The 20,412-nt window shown below is 47.4% G+C and overlaps 1 protein-coding gene across 1 annotated transcript; it reads left to right on the forward strand.

Moving 5' to 3' along the window:
- Positions 1–571: 571 nt before the first annotated feature.
- LOC131204022 (E3 ubiquitin-protein ligase MARCHF5-like) lies at positions 572–15,836 on the forward strand. The gene is made up of 6 exons (XM_058194821.1): positions 572–840; positions 8,931–9,133; positions 11,107–11,237; positions 12,132–12,315; positions 13,090–13,259; positions 15,436–15,836. The coding sequence occupies exons 1-6, from the start codon at positions 791–793 to the stop codon at positions 15,604–15,606; spliced, it is 909 nt and encodes a 302-aa protein (XP_058050804.1). The 5' UTR covers positions 572–790; the 3' UTR covers positions 15,607–15,836.
- Positions 15,837–20,412: the final 4,576 nt, after the last annotated feature.

Below are 20,412 nucleotides of genomic sequence, written 5' to 3' on the forward strand. Positions count from 1 at the left end.
TAAAAATTGTACTAATTGTTTTTACTTTGGCTGTAAACCGCCCTGAGTCCTTTGGGAGAAGGGCGGTATAGAAATTGAAACAATAAATAAATAAATAAATAAAGTTTTGGGGATTTGGAGATGAAACCACAGAGCCAGGTAGTCCATTCCAGGGTTACTGAAGTCACATTTTCTGCAATCGGAAAAAAAATAAAATAGATTGGTCAAGAATCACAAGATACAACACTTAGCCACAGCCACAGGATACTAATACGCAATCAAATCATACTAGGAAACAATAAAGACAATATTAAGTTGTAAAGATACCAGCAGCCTGGATATAGCCAGAAGTGGGAAGAGATAGGTACTACTAAGGATGAGGATGATGGGAGATGGAGTCCCACTTTTGGCCAGGTCGCTGGGGTGGGTGTCAGTGTTAGACTTGTGCGCCTCCACCCACCCCACCCACATACACACAACTGGGCTACTAAGAGCCCCTCTCCAGCCCGAGCCCCCATCCCGGCGGGCTCCCGCTTGCAGAAAGCTCGAGCCAGGCCCCAACGGCGGCTGGCCGGCGCGTCTCTAGGCGGGCCCGGAAGCCGGGAGAGCGAGGCCGGGGTGGCGCCGGCGAGAGCGCGCGGGTGGCGCAAGGGCGAGCGGCCTCGGCGGGTTCATCCGGGTTTTTGCGCGCTCCTTCTGCGGCTCTTATCTCCGCGCGCTGGCCGGTGAGGGATGCCCTGCGGGGGACGCTGAGCCCGGCAAAGCCGCGCCGGGGTTTTCTCGGGGAACCGGCCGGACCTTCCCCACGGAGATGGCGGCGGCGGCGGCGCCGATGGCAACGCTCCAAGAGGCTTCGGAGAGGTGCGTCTTCGGCCGGGCAGGGGAGGATGGGACGGCTGTCCTTGAGCCCGGACGACCTTGCCCATCATCCCCAGCCAAAGGGGACCGGGATGGGAGCCTAACCTGGGCCCGGGAGACGCGTCTTTCCAAACCTTTCCAAGCCTTCCCAAGGCTGCTCGACCTTGGCGCATGGCCGTGGCGCAACCAAAGCAAACGGAGGTCGGAAGGGTTGGAGAGAGGCTGATTGAGCCCCTATCCTGACACCCACCCACCCCCTTGTAGGGGATCAGGAGGATCCCCCCCCCATTTGCCCTGCAAACGGGGCTCCAGACCGGGTTTGTTTTTTTTTTGCGGGGGGTGGGGGGGACAAGTATACCTGCCCTGCATAACGCTGACTGTGCGCCCTCCTTTTGGAGTCAGCCTTCCGCCGTGGGAACGGTGTGGAACCGGTCCCTGCGAGGTTTTCTTGGCCAGATTTTTTTTTTTTTTGGACAGGTGGGGGAAGAAGCCAGAGTGGGATGGAGCCCATTCAAACGGCTTGTAAGTGTTGTGCCCTGTGGGATGGTGGGTGGATAAGCTATTATTATTTTATTATTATTTATTATTATTTTATCATTTGCTTTTATTGTTGTTTTTAATTGTTCTTTTGTGATGTTCTCGGGTTCGGGTACAAATTTGTTCCGGTACAAATTTGTACAGCAGTACAAGTTTTCTAAAATAAATAAGTAAATGAATACATTTGCCCTAGCAGCCTTCCGACTGGTGCAAGGTCAGGATTCGATCTCTGGGCTCCCCAAGCTGGTTTCTGGCCTGATGACCCGACTGCACCAAACTGGATCTGCCCTACTTTCTTTCTGCTGATCACTGCGTCTGCTTCCCTCGCGGGCACCCACGCAAAAGAAGAGACAAAACTGAAGGATGGAGAGGATTGCGTTGACTCCCGGATTATGTTATGCAGATGTCTATCGGGCTTGTCAATCATCCAGGTCGTGGTTGTCCCCAAAGTTGCTTTATCAGAAAAGCAACCGGACTTTCTTGGGTTGTTGTTTTTTCTTTCTTCACTTCTCATCCAAGAAGCTTCTTAGGTTAGTTAGAACTAACTCAGAACTGGGGAAACTTTTTGGATGAGAAGCGAAGCGATTTCAAAGGGGGAAAAAGCACCTTTGGGATGTGTTATGCAGATGTTGGAAGACCCTTTGGGTAAAGGGTTGTATAGTGAGACAGTTGTGCCTGTAGAATAGGGGACCCAGGGATTACAAATCTCTTGAAATTTCCTATCCCGTCTGCTTTGGGATAGTAATTTGGTTGTTCCTACTGTCACCACGTATCTCCTAATGGTATCACACTGGCATCAATCAAAAATGTTTTTAAAAGGAAATAATTTTGGAAAGTTTAGGAGATGGGAAATTCTGGGAATTGGAGTCCAAACATCTTAAATTTGTAAGTTTCAGATAACTCTGAGTTGGTCCTTCCACGCCCCGCCAATCTCACAGGAGATAAACAAAACCAGACTATTAGGAAAAGATACTATAAACAAATATTTCTCACTTTAAATGTCTTAAGAATATAAACATTCAGCACTGGAGGGGGATAAACACTACTTGGTTGAAAAAAAATATGCAAGAGAAATTGTAATTCTCCAAGCAGACTGCGGGATTAAGCTAATATGGTACAATTATGAGGTTCTACATGATTTCAGAAGAGAGAGAGAGAAATCCCAAAGTATAGGAGTGTGTCTTAAATAAAAGTAAAATCTTTAGTTTGAAGAAAATGTAAAAGGAAAACGATAAACTTGATTTTCTATCTCTAAAAACAATGAGACTTTCCTAGATCCACACCAAAAATACACAAATCTCAAGCAACTTCCTGACTAAATCTTAATTTGTTTGTATCAAATATAGATTATACTCTTAAATCATTTTTTTCAATGATTCGATTACCTGGACTTTCCCGAATTTCTGCAACTTCCAACAGTATAACAAGCTGTTTGGAGATATATAAACCCAATATTTAACGTTTGGTCCCACCTCTGTCCTCCAACTTCTCAGGTTTTCTCTTAAGATTTAAACTCTACATATCCAACAAGGGAGAGGAGCCTCTGAAAGGATTGGAAATGACCAGCTGTCTACAAGGAATATAAATCCTTCCATTCCCCACTATCCTGTCAGAGCTGAAGAAGCTTCTTGGATGAGAAGCGAAACGTCTTCAAAGAAAAGACAAGAAAGTCCAGTTGCCTCCTGAAAAAGTACCTTAGGGACAACCGCAACCTGGATGACTAAAAATCTCTACAGACATTTAAGCTGGTTATTTTTTTTTTATTCAAAAAGTTTTACAAAAATTTTTTTCCCCTTTCCCCCCCTCCTCTCCCTCCTTCACACCCGACTTCCATGCAGGTATAGTTAAAAATAAAACAAACATATACTAAAAAATTTTCGTCCCAACTTAATTATACCCCTACAATCATCAATTCCTAACTTCCCCCAAAAACAATCAAGAATAATACATCATAATCATTCAAAAACAGTCTGATAACTCTTAGTCTGATATCTACGTTGAATATAGTCAATCCATTTTTTCCATTCCTTTAAGTATCTTTCTTGCGTATTGTCTTTCAAAAAGGCTGATATCTTCGCCATCTCAGCCAAATTGGCAACCTTCAATATCCATTTAAGCTGGTTACTGAATTCCTCAGTTTTCGGGTTCATGCAGTGCATTGATCCACGAATTAGCCAAAGAGTTTTGGATTGCATATCAAACCGAGCTACAAAAACTAACCACTGCAGGTTAGTTGAACAAATTGAATAAATAATGAAATAAATGTTGTGAAAACATTACTGCCAGTCTTGGCATGCAGTCATGTGCGATGTGATATGTGAACTACCCATTCAATTACCTTGAATTGCAATCCAGCAAACCATGTTTTAACCTAGCGTGCAACGTAAATCCAGCCTTGTACGGTTAGTTTATAGTTCAAAGTGGACCTCTAGAAAGAATAGAGCAAACTAAGGTTCAGGTAATTATCATAGGTGGCTATTTCACACAAATTTAGCTTCTTTTTAATTCTTCCACGTGTTTTATCTTTAATATAAAAGAGCCATCTTAGACTCACTGAGAATATTACGGAAGTGTTTTCTTTCTGTTTTCCTTTCTAGGATTATAAAGGTTTCGTTTCCTTCGAGTACATTTTTCCTTTAATAGTGAGCATTTCTGGTAAAAGGAGTTAGCAAATGATTAACAAGAAAGCATTTCCTTGACTTTCAGCTCTGCAGCTTTGTTAAACTCAAGACACATGCTTGATTGAAAACTTCCCAAGCTAGATAAAGAACTTTATGCACAGTTTATTTTTAAAAAGGCAGTAAATCATTTCCTTTCCTCTGCCAGCACGAAGGCACATTTCCTTCTGTAGTTTTAATTCCCACCACGTTGTTTTTTAAATATCATCCTTCCCATAGTATAAACACAGTGTTTCTCAACCTCAGCCATTTTTAAGATGCATGGGCTTCAACTCCCAGAATTCCCCAGCCTGCAATGTTGGCTGGGGAATTCTGGGAGTTGAAGTCCATACATCATAAAATGGCTGACGTTGAGAAACACTAGTAACAGTATGTTTTTTTCTTCTGCGAAGCTGGATAACTCTTGATGTATAACTGACATTTCCATGCTGAAAATTTCTGGCTCTCAATTCCCACGATTCTTGGCATTTCAGCTGAGAGAACGTGATGGTGAAACACAAAGTTCCCAATTCAAATGTCATGTTTGCAGTTGTCAAAGCCATCTCTATCCTCTCAGTCACTCAGCCCCAGCCTTCCTCTTAATATTATTAGATTGATATCCCACCATTTTATTCTTCTAAGCTTTCATCAGCTGACATAGTCAGAGTATTAAACTACCATTACAGGGGTGTGTGTGTGTTTCTGACGAAGCACCTGGTCTGCCCCAATATGGGAGGGAGCATACTGCTTCTCTTTCGCCTTTCAGCTCCGATCCAGGAGCCCTCAGGCAGTCGCTTTCACGACAAACTATTTTATACCAAATTTGTGTTTGCTGATAAATAAAGGGAGGCTAGAATAGATCTATTTCAAGCTATTTAGTTCTCATCGGCTAGCTTCGAATTCAGGTAAGGGTATGGCTAGCTGATGAGAACTAAATAGCTTGAAATAGATCTGTACTAGTCTCCCTTTATTTCTTTATCAGCAAACAAATTTGTTTTATATATCTGTATCTATTTTTATCTATATATATCTATAAAAGAAGAATATATATATGAAAAGAAAAGAAAAGTAGAACTAATGAGCGTATTCACTGCCTTCAGTTGACCAACATATATATATATATATATATATATATATATTTGTTTTCTGAGGTTTTCACGGGTGTTTGTATGTAGGTCTTTGGTTATTCGGGTTTTCTCCCGCGTAAAATTGGAAGTGTCTTGGCGACGTTTCGACGAAGTCTCATTCGTCATCTTCAGGCTTCAGCTTCGTGCTTCTGGGAGCAATGTGTGATTGCAGCTGTTTCTTCCTTTTTAACTGCTAGTGGGGGTTTGAACTGATTGGGTGGGAGCTTGGCTGTGCTCTGATTGGATGGGGTTTTTGTGTGTGTGTGCTCTGATTGGCTGGGGGTGTGTCCTGTTTGGGTGGGGGCTTGGTTGTGCTCAGATTAGTGTGAGTTGCAGGGGGATTTGAGCTGGTGAGCTGCATTGCTGTTGTTTGGCTTCGTGTTCATGGTCGTGCTACATCTTCATTGTTTCTTCCTTTTTAACTGCTAGTGGGGGTTTGAACTGATTGGGTGAAGATGTAGCACGACCACGAACACAAAGCCAAACAACAGCAATGCAGCTCACCAGCTCAAATTTATTGACATACATATTATGACATGTATTGGTCAACTGAAGGCGGTGAACATGCTTAGTAGTCCTGCCTTCTCTTTTTCCCACAACAACAATAACCCTGTGAGATGGATTGGGCCGAAAGAGAATGACAGAATGGCTATCATGCCTAAAGTAGGACTAGAACTCACAGCCTCCCGGTTTCTAGCCTCCCACCTTCACCTCCTGATTCTTGTTAAAACCTTCTAATGCAAAAAAAAAAAAAAAGCTTAGGTGGCGCTCGAAATCGTTAACAGTTACAGAGTTGAAAGGGGCCTTGGAGGTCATCTAGTCCAACCCCTGCTCACGCAGGAAACCTAAACTAGGGATTCGAACCGCCGAACTGCTGACCTTTCTGAGCGGCAAGCTCAGTGCCTTAGCCGCTGAGCCATCTAGCCAGGCACTCTATAGCTACGCTAAGATCTGTGGACTTCAGCTCCCGCAACATGCAATCCAATTCTACAGCCGTGCTCATCTTAGCTACTTGAAGGTCTGTGGACTTCGACTCCCAGAATTCCCCAGCCAGCCATGCATGTATGCATGGCTGGCTGGGGAATTCTGGGAGTCGAAGTCCACAGATTTCGAGATGCCTATTTCACAACGAGTGGTTTTCACAAATTTATTTGTATTTGCCATGTGTGGCAAAACTTGGGACGTGTCGGGTGTGTCTGGTTCCAAGTTCATGCCGTGTCTAAGGCGCGGCTCCAAACTTGCACGACCAGCTTTGCTATCAGCATTTTGCAGCCCTAGAGTTCAGGTAGATCATTATTATTATAATTATTATTATAATGGTACCTGTTCAAAATGCTTCGCCACCTTTCATTAATACGGGAAACCGGGTTGATTTCAGAAACGGATCCACGTCCCACTCTTTTGGGAGAGTGCAAGTTGATCTTGGACCAGTTGGTCGTTTAGACTTGACACAGCTCCATGCCCTGTCTGTTGATCTAGTTTGGATTATATGTACCAATAAAGGGAGAATATTTGGAGTTTGGGGTTGAAATGTGCGGTCCTTGGTGCTCTCTGAACTTGATTGTTTTCTTGAAGACATCTCATTACCCAAACTGCTAACCTCATCCATGCTTGTCCTTCTACCAGGGGTGAGATACTCCCGGTTCGGACTGGATCACCCGATCCGGTAGCGATGGTGGCAGGTGGTTCGGAGAACCAGTAGCAAAAATCCTTTCCACCCCCCTCCACCCATGCCAAGCTGAGCCGCGTGATCGTCAGAGCCTTTTTTTTTTTACTTTTAAAAGCATTTTTTCTACAACCCCTTTGGCCGGAGAGAGCGTTAAAAAAAATGCTTTTAAAAGGCTCTGACAATCCCAGCTGAGCCAAGCGATCGTCAGAAGCTTTATTTTTATTTTTAAAAGCATTTTTTTCTGCAACTCCTTTGGCCGAAGAGGTTGTTTAAAAAATGCTTTTAAAAGGCTCTGACCATCCCAGCTGAGCCGTGCGATCGTCAGAGGCTTTTTTTTAATTTTTAAAAGCATTTTTTCTACAACCTCTTCGGCCAAATAGGTTGTAAAAAAAATGCTTTTAAAAGTAAAATAAAAAGATCACGCGTCACAGCTGATCATCCCCCCCCCCAGGCACTGTTCAACTTACCACATGCCTCCTTTTGCCGTGCACTGCCCATGCGCACCTCGCATTTGGCGCGCTCTGCCCATGCGCTACAGCACACAGCTTCTGCCTCATTTTGGCAGCATAGCATATTATTGAAAAAGCCGAAGGCGTTCGGATCAAGAATTGTGCACGCTCTGTTCTACCAAGACCCTTCGAACTGCAGCTGTCAAATTCCCTGCCAGACAGTTGGCAATTTTTTTTTTTCTGGAAGCAAGAGTTACCAGGTGCCAAAAGTTAACCAGAACAGGGTAAAATAAAAATCCAAGGCCTTTAACAGGACAGTTTTGGTGCTGTGCAGAATCTCGTCTAATGCAGTTTTTTTTTTAATTTGCATTTATATCCCGCCCTTCTCCGAAGACTCAGGGGGGCTTACACTGTGTCAAGCAATAGTCTTCATCCATTTGTATATTATATACAAAGTCAAGTTTTATTGCCCCCAACAATCTGGGTCCTCATTTTACCTACCTTATAAAGGATGGAAGGCTGAGTCAACCTTGGGCCTGGTGGGACTTGAACCTGCAGTAATTGCAAGCAGCTGCTGTTAATAACAGATTGTCTTACCAGTCTGAGCCACAGAGGCTTCCTCCATCACTTCCCCTAAGATCAACTATGTTGCCCTCCAATTATTTATCCCAGGAAAGTTTTGATCTTCCTGCTTGCTCTTTTGATTTGGAAGCTGTTCTGACCCAGTTCCCCCAACAGACCAAACCCTCTGAAATTAACTCAAAAGATTCCTTTATTAGGAGTGCCAGCAGCCCCGGCAAAAACTCTCCCTCTATCTCTCTCACCACAGACTAAGAAGTCTGTCCGGCAGGGAGAATAATTGTCTGCCACATCTATTCATCTCCTCCCCCTGCCTTTTATCCCCAGAGCTAAGGTGGGGTTTTGCTAGCAGCGTGAAACCTTCCTTCACAAGGACCGGCCCATAGATTTCCACTGCTCTCCTCTCCTCTGCCTTCTGCCCATCCATGCGTCAGGCACTGGACCCAGCTGTACCTCCTCTTCCACATCAGTTGCCTCCAAACCTGGGGGCTGTTGAGACTCCATCTGAACTCCGCCTCTGTCCCTCTGCCAGTTCTATTCCCTCTGGAGCTCCCAGGTAGCCCTGATGCTGACCCTGTCTCCCACACTTCCTCCTCATCCTTGTTGTGGTCCGCCAGCAGTCTGTGGAGCTAGCAGCGGAGTCGGACAGTGAGGAGGCTGGGGAGGACCATGGGCCAGTCCTGGACTCTGGGGAAGGTCCAGACGAGGGCTCTGCATCAGAGGCAGAGTTGGGGCCAGGGCCATCTGGGAGCGATGTGCCGACTCCGGAGCCACCAGAGGCGGATAGCAGAGAGGCAGAGGAACAGGAGGAGCCTGTTCCTAGTGCACACAGGCTCCGCCTCTGTCTCTATCTCTGAAAACTCCATCCCCTCTTTCCCCTCGGAGCTCTCAGGTTGCCTTGATGCTGACCGTGACTCCCACATCTCCTCCTCCTCCTCCTCTGATTCGGCTGTCGGAGGGGCCGGCTGCCGACAGGCCACAAAAGAAGCACAAAGTGGCATGTTCCTCCAAGGAAGTGATCACTCAGCGTTCCTTCACTGCTTCCTTTCTCCTTTTCTCTCTCTTTGTCTCCCAGGCACTGCTGGGTGTGTTTTGCCACCGAAGGCGATGACCGGTCGGCAGAGTGGGTCTGTCCTTGCCGCTGCAAAGGCTCCACCAAGTGGATCCACCAGGCCTGCCTCCAACGATGGCTGGACGAGAAGCAAAAGGGGAACAGTATCGGCAGCGTGAATTGTCCCCAGTGTGGAACCGAGTATTGCATTGTCTTTCCCAAAGTAGGTGAGTACAGGGCTGGCCAGGAAAGGCTGGATAAACGCACCCATTTGGCTGCAGCGGATTCAGGTGCCGAACGAACACGGAATATCCTCCAAGAGTCCTTAAAAAAAACCAAAACACAACCCTGCTTGCAAACCTCTTGTTTGTGATCTCCACCAGTTTTGGTGCGGCTTACACAAAATGGACACGCTGGAGATTTCAAATGTCTGTCATGGAAGTTTCCAGTAATGGATGGTTCCAGATTTTTTCCCCTCCTCTTTCTTCCCTGGTCTGATACCGCCCAGGCGTGGGCTTCAAAAATGTTAGCAAGGAGTATTCTGCCCGGTTGCTGGGTGAATGTTACCATGGTGGGCGTGGCCTAGCCAGCCTCCTGCACCATGGTGGGGGGGGTGTTTTTGCTCTCCATGGGCTCCGGAGGCTTTCCTTGGGCCTCCAGGAGGGTGAAAACAGCCTCCCCAGGCTCTGGAGGCCAGAAATAGGCCCATTTCCGGCCTTCCCGAACTTCTTATTTTTTTCTTCCCTGAGTCTCTGGGCACGTCCTACACTTACCTTCATCCAAAACAGGCTGCGTGGGGGGACTCCTGGGAGAGGAGTGGAGGAGTGGGCGGGGCCAGCCAGGAGTGGGATTTGGGGGTTCTCCGAACTGCACAGAATCTTAGCTAGAGGTTCTCCCGAACCCCTGCGAACCTCCCCAGCAGCCCCACCCCTGATACCGCCCAGAACCAACGAGACTGATCTAGGTAGACCTCGACTTAACAGCCATTCATTTAGTGACGGAAAATACAACGGCGCTGAAAAAACCGACAGGTCTGAATGTCGATCATTTGACCGTGGAAATGCTGCAGTGGTTGTAAGCGTGAAATACAGGTCACTTTTTTCAAGCGCCGTTGTAGCTTGGAACGAACAATCACTGTAAGCGAACGTTTGTAGGTCAAGGAGGACCTGGATTTTTGTTTTCTCAATGTGGCACAGAAGCAGGGGCTCTGGGTTTTGACTCCTGGTGTATAGACTCCTGTTCTATACAGCAGGGGTCCCCAACCCCACGGGCTGCGGCCTGTTTGAAACCAGGCCGCAGGCAAGCTTGTGCTCACACCTGCACCTGAAGCTCACACAGAACCATTTTCTCTCCCTCCCACACCCCGCTGGTTCCCAAAGCCAGAAAGGTTGGGAACCTCTGTTCTACAGGCTGGCCCCCGATCCAAAAGGACTTTGTCAGGGATCCAAGTAACACACCTAACGAAAGAAAAGTCCAACAATTGAGTCTCCTCAAAGTTCCATTTTATTAGAGATGTCATAGCGGCACATCTGGGAAAACCCGAATCCGAAAGCTTCCAGGTTTTTCCCCACCCAAAGGAAAATTCAAGTCCCTGCCCAAAGCACCCACATGTCCATCACCTGGTCCAATCCAAGCAGCGTCCTCCCAGTTCCAGCCTTCCAGGTACAGGGCAAGATGTCCTTGACTCTCTGAGAAAGGAATGTTGTTATGACTACATATCACCCTTGCAGGGACGTGGTGGCTCAGTGGCTTAAGACGCTGAGCTTGTCGATCGAAAGGTCGGCAGTTCAGTGGTTCGAATCCTTAGTGCCGCTTAACAGGGTGAGCTCCCGTTACTTGTCCCAGCTTCTGCCAACCTAGCAGTTCGAAAGCAGGTAAAAAATGCAAGTAGAAAAATAGGGACCACCTTTGGTGGGAAGGGAACAGCGCTCCGTGAGCCTTTGGCGTTGAGTCATGCCGGCCACATGACCACAGAGACATCTTCAGACAGGGCTGGCTCCTCGGCTTTCAAACGGAGATGAGCACCGCCCCCTAGAGTCAGGAACGACTAGCTCATATGCACGAGAGAACCTTATCCCCCTTGCTCCATACAATTCCCCCCTCTCAGTTTCCCACAGTAGCAGGCCTGAAGAAGATCCAACGAAAAAGATGACTTCCAGACCTGACAGACTTCTGTTGATGCTTGGCCGTCTCTTTTTAGGGCCCGTGGTCTATTTCCTGCAGCAAGTGGACCGGATTTTATCCAAAGTCAGCCCGTTCGCTGCTGCTGGCATTGTGGTGGGGACACTCTACTGGTCGGCAGTGACTTACGGAGCGGTGACCGTGATGCAGGTAAGACTTGAGGTGGCAGCGGAAGAAGCTGCCCTCCCTTCCAAGCCCCTCAGCAGAGACACCCCCACCCACCCCCAAATCGCTACATTGGTCTGCAGAAGATTATGAAGTCCAGAGCTTTAGCTGATGAAATGGCAGGGTCAAAAAAAAAAACCATGGGAGAATTGATACTCTCCCATCAGGATTAATCTTCTACGCAGGGGTGTCTAGGAGGAGTGGTGCAGTGGTCTAGAAGCGGAGCTCTCGCCTCACAGTCAGGAGGCTGTGAGTTCGATCCTAGGTAGAGGCAGTTATTTCTCTCTCATGGGGCACTCTGAGAATATATCTGCTGAATAAAAACTCCGCACTGGCAACAGGAAGGGAATCCGGCCAGTAAACGCTCAGCTCCATTCAGTTGCCCAGACTCCACCCCGATGCAAGGGATTATGGCAAGTGAAATGCTCCCGGTTTGGGCCAGATCGCCCGATCTGGTAGCTATGGTGGCGGGTGGTTTGGAGAACCGGTAGCAAAAATCCCTGCTCCCCCTTTGCTGGCTGAGGGATTCTGGGAGTTGAAGTCCACAAGTCTTTTTTTTTTATTTGCATTTATATCCCGCCCTTCTCCGAAGACTCAGGGCGGCTTACGCTATGTTTAGCAATAGTCTTCATTCTATTTGTATATTTATATACAAAGTCAGCTTATTGCCCCCAACAATCTGGGTCCTCATTTTACCTACCTTATAAAGGATGGAAGGCTGAGTCAACCTTGGGCCTGGTGGGACTAGAACCTGCAGTAATTGCAGGCAACTGCTGTTAATAACAGACTGCATTAGCAGTCTGAGCCACAGAGGCCTTAAAGTTGACAAGGTTGGAGACCCCTTCTCCAACCCACCCACCTGCCTCTTGATCTCCACAGGTGGTCGGGCATAAGAAGGGCCTGGATGTGATGGAGCGAGCCGACCCCCTCTTCCTGCTCATGGGGCTGCCCACCATTCCGGTCATGCTGGTACTGGGCAAGATGATCCGTTGGGAAGACTACGTGCTTCGGGTGTGGCGGAAATACTCTAGCAAGCTCCAGGTCCTGCATGCCTGGGTTCCAGGTTTGTGTGGGTTCCTCTTTTGAGGTCTGGGCTCCTGCTTTGAGATGATAAGCACAGGGATGTGAGGTGATAAGGACAGGAATGTGAGGTGATAAGGACAGGGATGTGAGGTGATAAGGACAGGGATGTGAGGTGATAAGGACAGGGATGTGGGGTGGGTGGGTGGAGCTGATTTTTTTGCAGACTGCAAGTGGGATGTGGGGTCCAGTACAGGGGTAGTATACACTTACCTTCGCTACCAGTTCACAAATGTGAGTGCGCGTGCGGGCATGCTTGGCTTACACGCGCCACCTCCACGCATTAGCAGAGCCTTCCACGCATCCGCAGAGCATGAGGGAGTTGGGAGGGAGAGAAGAGATAATATATTAACAGAGTTGGAAGGGACCTTGTAGGTCATCTAGTCGAACTCCCCCACCCAAGCAGGAGACCCTACACCATTTCTGACAGATGGCAGTCCAGTCTCTTCTTGAAAGCCTTCAGGGATGAAGCTCCCACAACTTCCAAAGGCAGCTTCTGTTCCATGGGTTGGTTGTTCTCGCTGTCAGAAAATTTCTCCTTATTTCCAGGTTGAATCTCTCCTTGATCAGCTTCCAGCCATTATTCCTTCTCTGGCCACAAGTGCCCCCAACACTAGTGATGTCGACCTGTCCATGCCCACCCTGACCAAACCCACCCTAGCCCTCATCCCCGGAGGTCAAACACAACCCTGATGCGGCCCTCAGTGATCTATTCTCTTGGGTTTTGTTTTGTTTTTTTCTTCTCTCCTCTCCTCAGGAACCAGCCGTCCAATCCCATCGATACCTCTGGCCGAGTCACGCTACCAGAGTGACCACCTTTCCATCTCGCGGACCTTGTGTGGGGCCCTGGTGTTCCCAACTATTGCCAGCCTTGTGGGCCGGGTCACATTTCGGAGAGTTAACTCCAACCTCCAGCGTACCATCCTGGTGAGTTGAACCGAAAGAAAGCCATGATAGGCGGCATTAAATGTTTGGGTTGCCTTCCAGGGAACTGGTCCCAGTTCAGCCCAGGTGCACGCAAGGAGGAATCTCTCTCTTTGCCTATTGAGCAATTCTCTCACCCTCTCCCCTCCCTCCTTTCCTCTCCCTCTCTGTCTCTCATCAACACATATACACAACACTGTTCTGACCCAGCTCCCCAAACACAACAAACCCTCTGATATGAACTCAAAATATTCCTTTATTAGGAATGCCGGCAGTCCCAGCAAAAGGTTTATCTCGCAGGCTAACAAGTCTGACCAGAAAGAAGGTGAATAGTTATCTGCCACATCTATTTATCTCCGCCCCCTGCCTTTTATCCCCAGAGCTAGGGTGGGGCTTCGCTAGCAGTGATGGCTCTACCTTCCCAAGGATCAGCCCATAGATTTCCACTGTTCTCTCCTCTGCCTTCTGCCCATCCATGCGTCAGGCACTGGACTCAGCTGTGCCTCCTCTTCCTCATCAGTCACCTCCAAACCTGAGGGCTGTTGAGACTCCATCTGAACTCTGCCTGTGTCTCTGCCAGTTCCATTCCCTCTGGAGCTCCCAGGTAGCCCTGATGCTGACCCTGTCTCCCACACTTCCTCCTCATCCTTGTTGTGGTCCGCCAGCAGCCCGCGGAGCTAGCAGCGGAGTCAGACAGTGAGGAGGTTGGGAAGGACCATGGGCCAGTCCTGGACTCTGGGGAAGGCCCGGACAAGGGCTCTGCATCAGAGGCAGAGATGGGGCCAGGGCCATCTGGGAGTGATGCGTGGACTCCGGAGCCTCCAGAGGCGGACAGCAGAAAGGCAGAGGAACAGGAGGAGCCTGTTCCTAATGCACGCATGAGAAGAGCTGCCAGAAGGCAAAGCAGCTAAAGCAAAAAGGACAACTCAGGAGTAAGGCCAGGAGACGATTGGCCCCTCTCATAAGGCTTAAAAGAGCAGTAAAGTCTCTTGGGCTCTTTGTAGGAAAGCAACGTTACTACATTCGTTTCTAGTCAGTGTATAGTGGGGCTTTGCCAAGAAAAGCCTTTGGCAGTATGCCAAAGAGGACAAAGGTTTGTGATAAGGCTGAAGGACTTTTTCCGAACGATTTTGTTTTGGACTTAATTTGGACAAAGCTGAGAATGAAATAACTCTCAGCTGTTCTAATAAAATACGTTTGTTTAGGACTGATTGTGTCTGGTAATAACTACTTGGGCCTAGGTCACAACAGTCCTCCAATTTGGCTGCTGGAGGGGCCTGTGGCCGAAAAGCCACAACAAACACACAAACATTATAGGGTCAACTAAAACCTAGTCAGCTTTCAGCAATCTCCACTGAAGAAATGTAACGAGAATAATCTGGAGGAACACAAGGAAAAGCCATCATCAATGGTCAGATAAAAGAGATATGAGTCAGGGCCAGAACTGTAACCTGAGAAAGTATTTTCAGATATTTCCAGGGAAACTAGGTTGGGAAATCCAAGTCAGATAGGCTCATGCCATTTATATAATCGAGCTAACAGAATCTGGCAACTTGGAATATGGCTTGGTGGGCACGGCACGGGAAGGATACTACAAAATTCCCATTCCCTCCCTACTCCTGGGAGAAGGATACTGCAAAATCCCCATTCCCACCCCACTCCAGAGGAAGGGTACTGCGAAATCCCCATTCCCTCCCTACTCCTGGGAGAAGGATCTTGCAAAATCTCCATTCCCTCCCCACTCCAGAGGAAGGATACTGCAAAACCTCCATTCCCTTCCCATTCCTGGGAGAAGGATATTACAAAATCCCCATTCCCTCCCCACTCCAGAGGAAGGATACTACAAAATCCCCATTCCCTCCCCACTCCTGGGAGAAGGATATTGCAAAATCCCCATTCCCACCCCACTCTGGCGCCAGCTAGCGGTGGTATTTGCCGATTCTCTGAACTACTCAAAATTTCCGCTACCGGTTCTCCAGAACCTGCTGGACTTTCACCCGTAGACAGAACACATATAATATAATTTTATATTTATCTTGTCATGTTGACGTTGTGTAAAATTGGAGGGGGTGACCCTTTTAAGCGCGGCACGCATTGAAATTTCCATTTTTTAAGGTATGCCAATCGGCGTGCATTCGAAACTTATTCTATTCCGTTCCATTCCATTCTCTTTCGGTAGGGTGGCATTGCCTTTGTGGCCATCAAGGGAGCGCTGAAAGTTTATTTCCGCCAACAGCAATACTTAATCCAAGCCAACCGGCGCATCCTCAACTTTGTGGAGAAAGAAGACGTGGAAAAGGACTTGGCTCAGCCCGAGGATGACAGCGGCAGCGAAGTGGGGCTCAGCTAGGAAGAACACTCATAGCTTCTGCAGATCCTTCCATTTCCCACCCTACACCCTCCAGAATAAGCGAATTCTTCTCTAAGAGAGATTGTAGCTCATCCAGTGTCCCTTTTTGAAGCAAGTGCCTTTTGGGCAACCCAGATGTGGCTGCTTTGCGTTGTGGGGAGATGCCGGCCTGAGGCTGGGTGAGCCGAATCTCTGCAATCGTCTCTATCAGTAAACAATGTTCCATTTTGTGTGTGTGTTTGTGTGTGTGTGTTTCTGACCAGCTGCCCCTCGCTCTCTGCCGTCTCCTGTCTTCGCTCCGCTCTGAATCCCGCCCCCCTAGAATCTGTCCCTCGATCTCTCTTTAGAAATCGTAATTTCTTTTTTTTTAATAATAATATTTATTAAATTTCCAAAAGTTAAAATACACAATACAAAAAAAAACCCATAATACACAAAAATGAAAATATAAAACAAAGGCAAACGCATCAAAATTACATTACTCATAACAGCTTTTCCTACATCATTATCTCTATCCTTTATTCAGAATTCAGTCTCATGACAAAAAAATCTTATGACAAAATAAATTTTATGCTTAATCTCCAGCCAGGAATACCATCTATTCCAGGGGTCTCCAACCTTAGCAACTTTAAGACTTGTGGACTTCAACTCCCAGAGTTCCTCAAGCCAGCTTTGCTCTAAAAATTAAAGGGAGGGAGGAAGGAAGGAGGGAGGAAAGCAAGAGAGATGGAAGGAAGGAAAGAAGGAAGGAAGGGAGGGAGGGAGGGAGAGGAAAGGAAGGAAGGAGGAACTTTGCTGGCTGAGGAACTCTGGGAGTTGAAGACCACAAGTCTTAAAGTTGCCAAGGTTGGAGACCCCTGATCTATTCCATATTTCATAGTACTCAGTATCTTCCCTCTCCTTCATTTCCATCGATAATCTATCCATTTCTGCACATTCATATATACATTTTTTTAATTATAATCCGGTGGGATATCTGGATGTTTCCAGTTGTGTGCTATCACAATTCTACATGCCGTCAATATGGTGTAATACGATATATTGTATATTTTTTTCCCATTTTCCCTTCCAGAAAATGCCCAATAGAAATCATAATTTCAATAAATCAGTCATAAGCTCCTCCTTCCCACTAGGGGAATTCACGGTACGACTTTTCTTGTTGAAGGAAAGATGCCAGGTTGTACCATGTTCGCCATTTGGTAGGGGAAAGAGGGGTGTCCTTGGGGAAAAAAATGGTGGCCACAACTCTGCAACCAGGATGTTGTTGGTTTTTTTTGTTTCTTTTTTGCATGCATTGCAGGGGTGAAATGTAAAATTTGTTACTACCGGTTCTATGGGCATGGCTTGGGGCTTAATGCGACTGGATCGGCGTGGCCAACTTTTTTTATTTTTTTTTTACTTTTAAAAGCATTTTTTCTACAACCTCTTCGGTCGAAGAGGTTGTAAACAAAATGCTTTTAAAAGCCTCTGACGATCAGGCAACTCAGCTGGGATTGTCAGAGCCTTTTAAAAGCATTTTTTCTACAACCTTCTTCGGCCGAAGAGGTTGTAGAAAAAATGCTTTTAAATGGCTCTGATGATCCCAGCTGAGCCGTGCGATCATCAGAGGCTTTTTTTAAAAAAAACTTTTAAAAGCATTTTTTTGGCCGAAGAAAAAATGCTTTTAAAAGTAAAAAAAAAAAATATCTCTGATGATCGTGTGGCTCAGCTGGGCATAGGGGGGCTGAGGGATTGTTTGCTACCAGTTCTCCAAACTACTTGCCGCCATCGCTACCGGATCAGTCAATCCAGTCCGAACCGGGAACATTTCACTCCTGATGCATTGCGATGTAAAACTGGACTGTTAAACCCTGAGCTCCCTTCCTTCCTGCTTGCCTTTCTTCTTCTTATTGTTTTATAGAGAGAATTTATATGGCCGCCCACTCACTCTCGATGACTCTGGGTGGCTTACAAAAATAAAAATAAAAAACCAAATATACAAATAAAAACAGCAATAACGGGATGGGATTAGACTAGCACAGGGATCTTCAACCTTGGTAACGTTTAAGACTTGTGGACTTTAACTCCCAGAGTTGGGATTTGAAGTCCACAAGTCTTAAAGTTGCCAAGGTTGGAGACCCCCTGGACTAGAAGACCTCCAATCTTGTCGAAGACCTTCCATCTCTGTTATTCTGTTACTCCTTTTCGACCACTAGATGGCGGTGACAGTTCAAAGAATATCGAGGGATTCTCGCGCCTCCCCCCCCCCATCCTGGCTTTAGCGGCCAAAAAAAGGTGATCAGGTTCTAAGCTTGCCAGATCTAACAGGTAAAGGTAAAGGTTCCCCTCGCACATACGTGCTAGTCGTTCCCGACTCTAGGGGGCAGTGCTCATCTCCGTTTCAAAGCCAAAGAGCCAGCGCTGTCCGGAGACGTCTCCGTGGTCATGTGGCCGGCATGACTCAACGCCAAAGGCGCACAGAACGCTGTTCCCTTCCCACCAAAGGTGGTCCCTATTTTTTCTACTTGCATTTTTACGTGCTTTCGAAACTTGCTAGGTTGGCAGAAGCTGGGACAAATCACGGGAATTCACCCCGTTACACGGCAGCACCAGGGATTCGAACCGCCGAGCTGCCGGCCTTTCGATCGACAAGCTCAACATCCTAGCCCCTGAGCCACCGCGTCCCTGTTTTTTGCCAGATCTACCACAGTTTTATTTTGCGGAGGAAACTTTATTTTTATAATGTTTTATGAAGCGTTGGTCCCCAGCGGAAGTTTCCTTTCGAAGCAACGGCAAGGGAAGCTTCCCAGCACATGGTTTGTCTAGTAGTACAAAGACGATATTTCATTCCCCAAGTCAAGAGTTCTCCATCTTTTCAAATGCAAGAGTGCAGGAATGTCTTCCTCCGCTCCGCAAACACTTTCCTCTTGGACCAGCTGCTTTTTTTTTTTTTAAGGAAAGAATTGTCAGGCGAGCGGAACCTTCTTTTCATTTTATTTATTTATTTATTTAAATTTTTATACCACCCTTCTCCCGAAGGACTCAGGGCGGTGTACAGCCAAAGATAAAAACAGCAAATATACAAAGTTAAAATATCAATTTAAAATACCTATTCAATAGTGGCCGAATTAAAACCGTCAGATTGACCTAACCTAAAATACCCCATATAAAATTACAAAGGATTAAAAATTTAAAATTTAAAAAATCAGTCCAGTCCCGCTTGAATAAATAAGTGAGTTTTTAATTCCCGGCGAAAGGTCCAAAGGTCAGATATTTGGCGCAAACCGGGGGGAAGGTCGTTCCACAGAGTAGGTGCTCCAACAGAGAAGACCCTTCCCCTGGGGGCCGCCAGCCGGCATTGCTTGGCGGACGGCACCCTGAGGAGACCCTCTCTGTGAGAGCGTACGGGTTGATGAGAGGCATAAGGTAACAGCAGGCGGTCCCGTAAATACCCGGCCCCTAAGTGAGAGATCCACATTGGTGGTGTGGCAAAAGTGCTGGGATAGCAACCAGGAGGCCCTGAGTTTGAGTCCTCCCTTGCTTCAAAATGTTTTACTACCGGTTCTGTGGGCGTGGCTTGGTGGGCGTGGGAGGGGAAGGATACTGCAAAATCCCCATTCCCTCCCCACTCCAGGGGAAGGATATTGCAAAATCTCCATTCCCACCCCACTCTGGGGGAGTTCAAATTTTTTTTACTACCGGAGGGCCTCTGAAGGGGTGGAGAAGGCCTGTTTTTTCACTCTCCCCAGGCTCCAGAGCCTTACTAGGAGCCTGGGGAGAGCGAAAAACAGGCCTACTGTGCCCGCCGTGCCATTGCATGCCAAAAGCGGGGGGAGCACAGGGTGGGTCATGCGGGCATTTGAAGGGTGGTGGGGTGCATCGAATTATGGGTATGTGTTCTGTACTTAGAACAACCAAGTAGGGTCTGAGGCTTGGTCAGCAATAACTTGTTTATTGATGAAAGTTCACAACAACAACAACAACTGCAACGAACGAACTTCGAGAAATCCTGACAGAACGAACTACTCCCTTTTGTGTGTGACAGTTGCTTAACTAAAACTGGCTGTCACGTCGGGGAACCAATCAGAACAAACCCTGTCTCCCGCTCTTTTAGCTAGCCACGCCTCAACCAATCAGCGGCGGCTAGCAACAGGCCTGCTTTCCTCGGGTCGTATCCCCGAAGACATAACAGTATGGGCACATGTGCGCATGATCCCCTCACTCCTCCCGTTTTTGGCACGCGCTGGCAAAAAGTTTAGCCATCACTGCTCTAGAAAGAGTGCAGAGAACAGCAAAGCTGATTAGGGGGCTGGAGGCTAAAACATAGGATGAACGGATGAGGAAACTGGATATGTCCAGTCTAACGAAGAGAAGAATTGGGGGAATCAAACTATTCTCCAAAGCACCTGAAGGCAGGACAAGAAGCAATGGATAGAAACTGTTGTGTCTTGTCCGCTTTCACCGCAGCCGGGGCCTTCTTATCTGCTTCCTAACGCTGAGGAATTTCCTAGTATGCCTCCCGGCCCCAGCCCTGGCTCCATGCCCAGACAGGCTGAGGAGGAAGAAGTACCTCCAGCCCCCAGCTCTGGCTCCATGCCCAGGCAAACGGAGCAACTAGACCCCTCCCCCTCCCCCACAGCATGTGAGCCTGAGGAAGGTCAATTACCAACAGCTGCAGACTGGAATGACCCTCGCTTCAGAAGAATTGATAGGCGGTGGCGACAGAAGGAAGGGAGGGGCAGGCCTGGATAAGGGCTGAGTCATAGAGCCACACCCCATGGTCTATATAAAGGATCTGCTTTCTGGCATTCTCTGAGTCAGGCAAAG

The sequence above is a fragment of the Ahaetulla prasina genome, chromosome 9, assembly GCF_028640845.1.
Source record: "Ahaetulla prasina isolate Xishuangbanna chromosome 9, ASM2864084v1, whole genome shotgun sequence".
Lineage (NCBI taxonomy): Eukaryota > Metazoa > Chordata > Lepidosauria > Squamata > Colubridae > Ahaetulla > Ahaetulla prasina.

What these genes read in the sequence shown, in the direction of transcription:
- LOC131204022 (XM_058194821.1), top strand. Translation starts at nt 791, where the DNA reads ATGGCGGCGGCGGCGGCGCCGATGGCAACGCTCCAAGAGGCTTCGGAG. An exon ending in CTCCAAGAGGCTTCGGAGAG is followed by an intron (nt 841 to 8,930) that starts GTGCGTCTTCGG and finishes TTTGTCTCCCAG; the next exon opens with GCACTGCTGGGTGTGTTTTG. An exon ending in ACCTCCAGCGTACCATCCTG is followed by an intron (nt 13,260 to 15,435) that starts GTGAGTTGAACC and finishes CTCTTTCGGTAG; the next exon opens with GGTGGCATTGCCTTTGTGGC.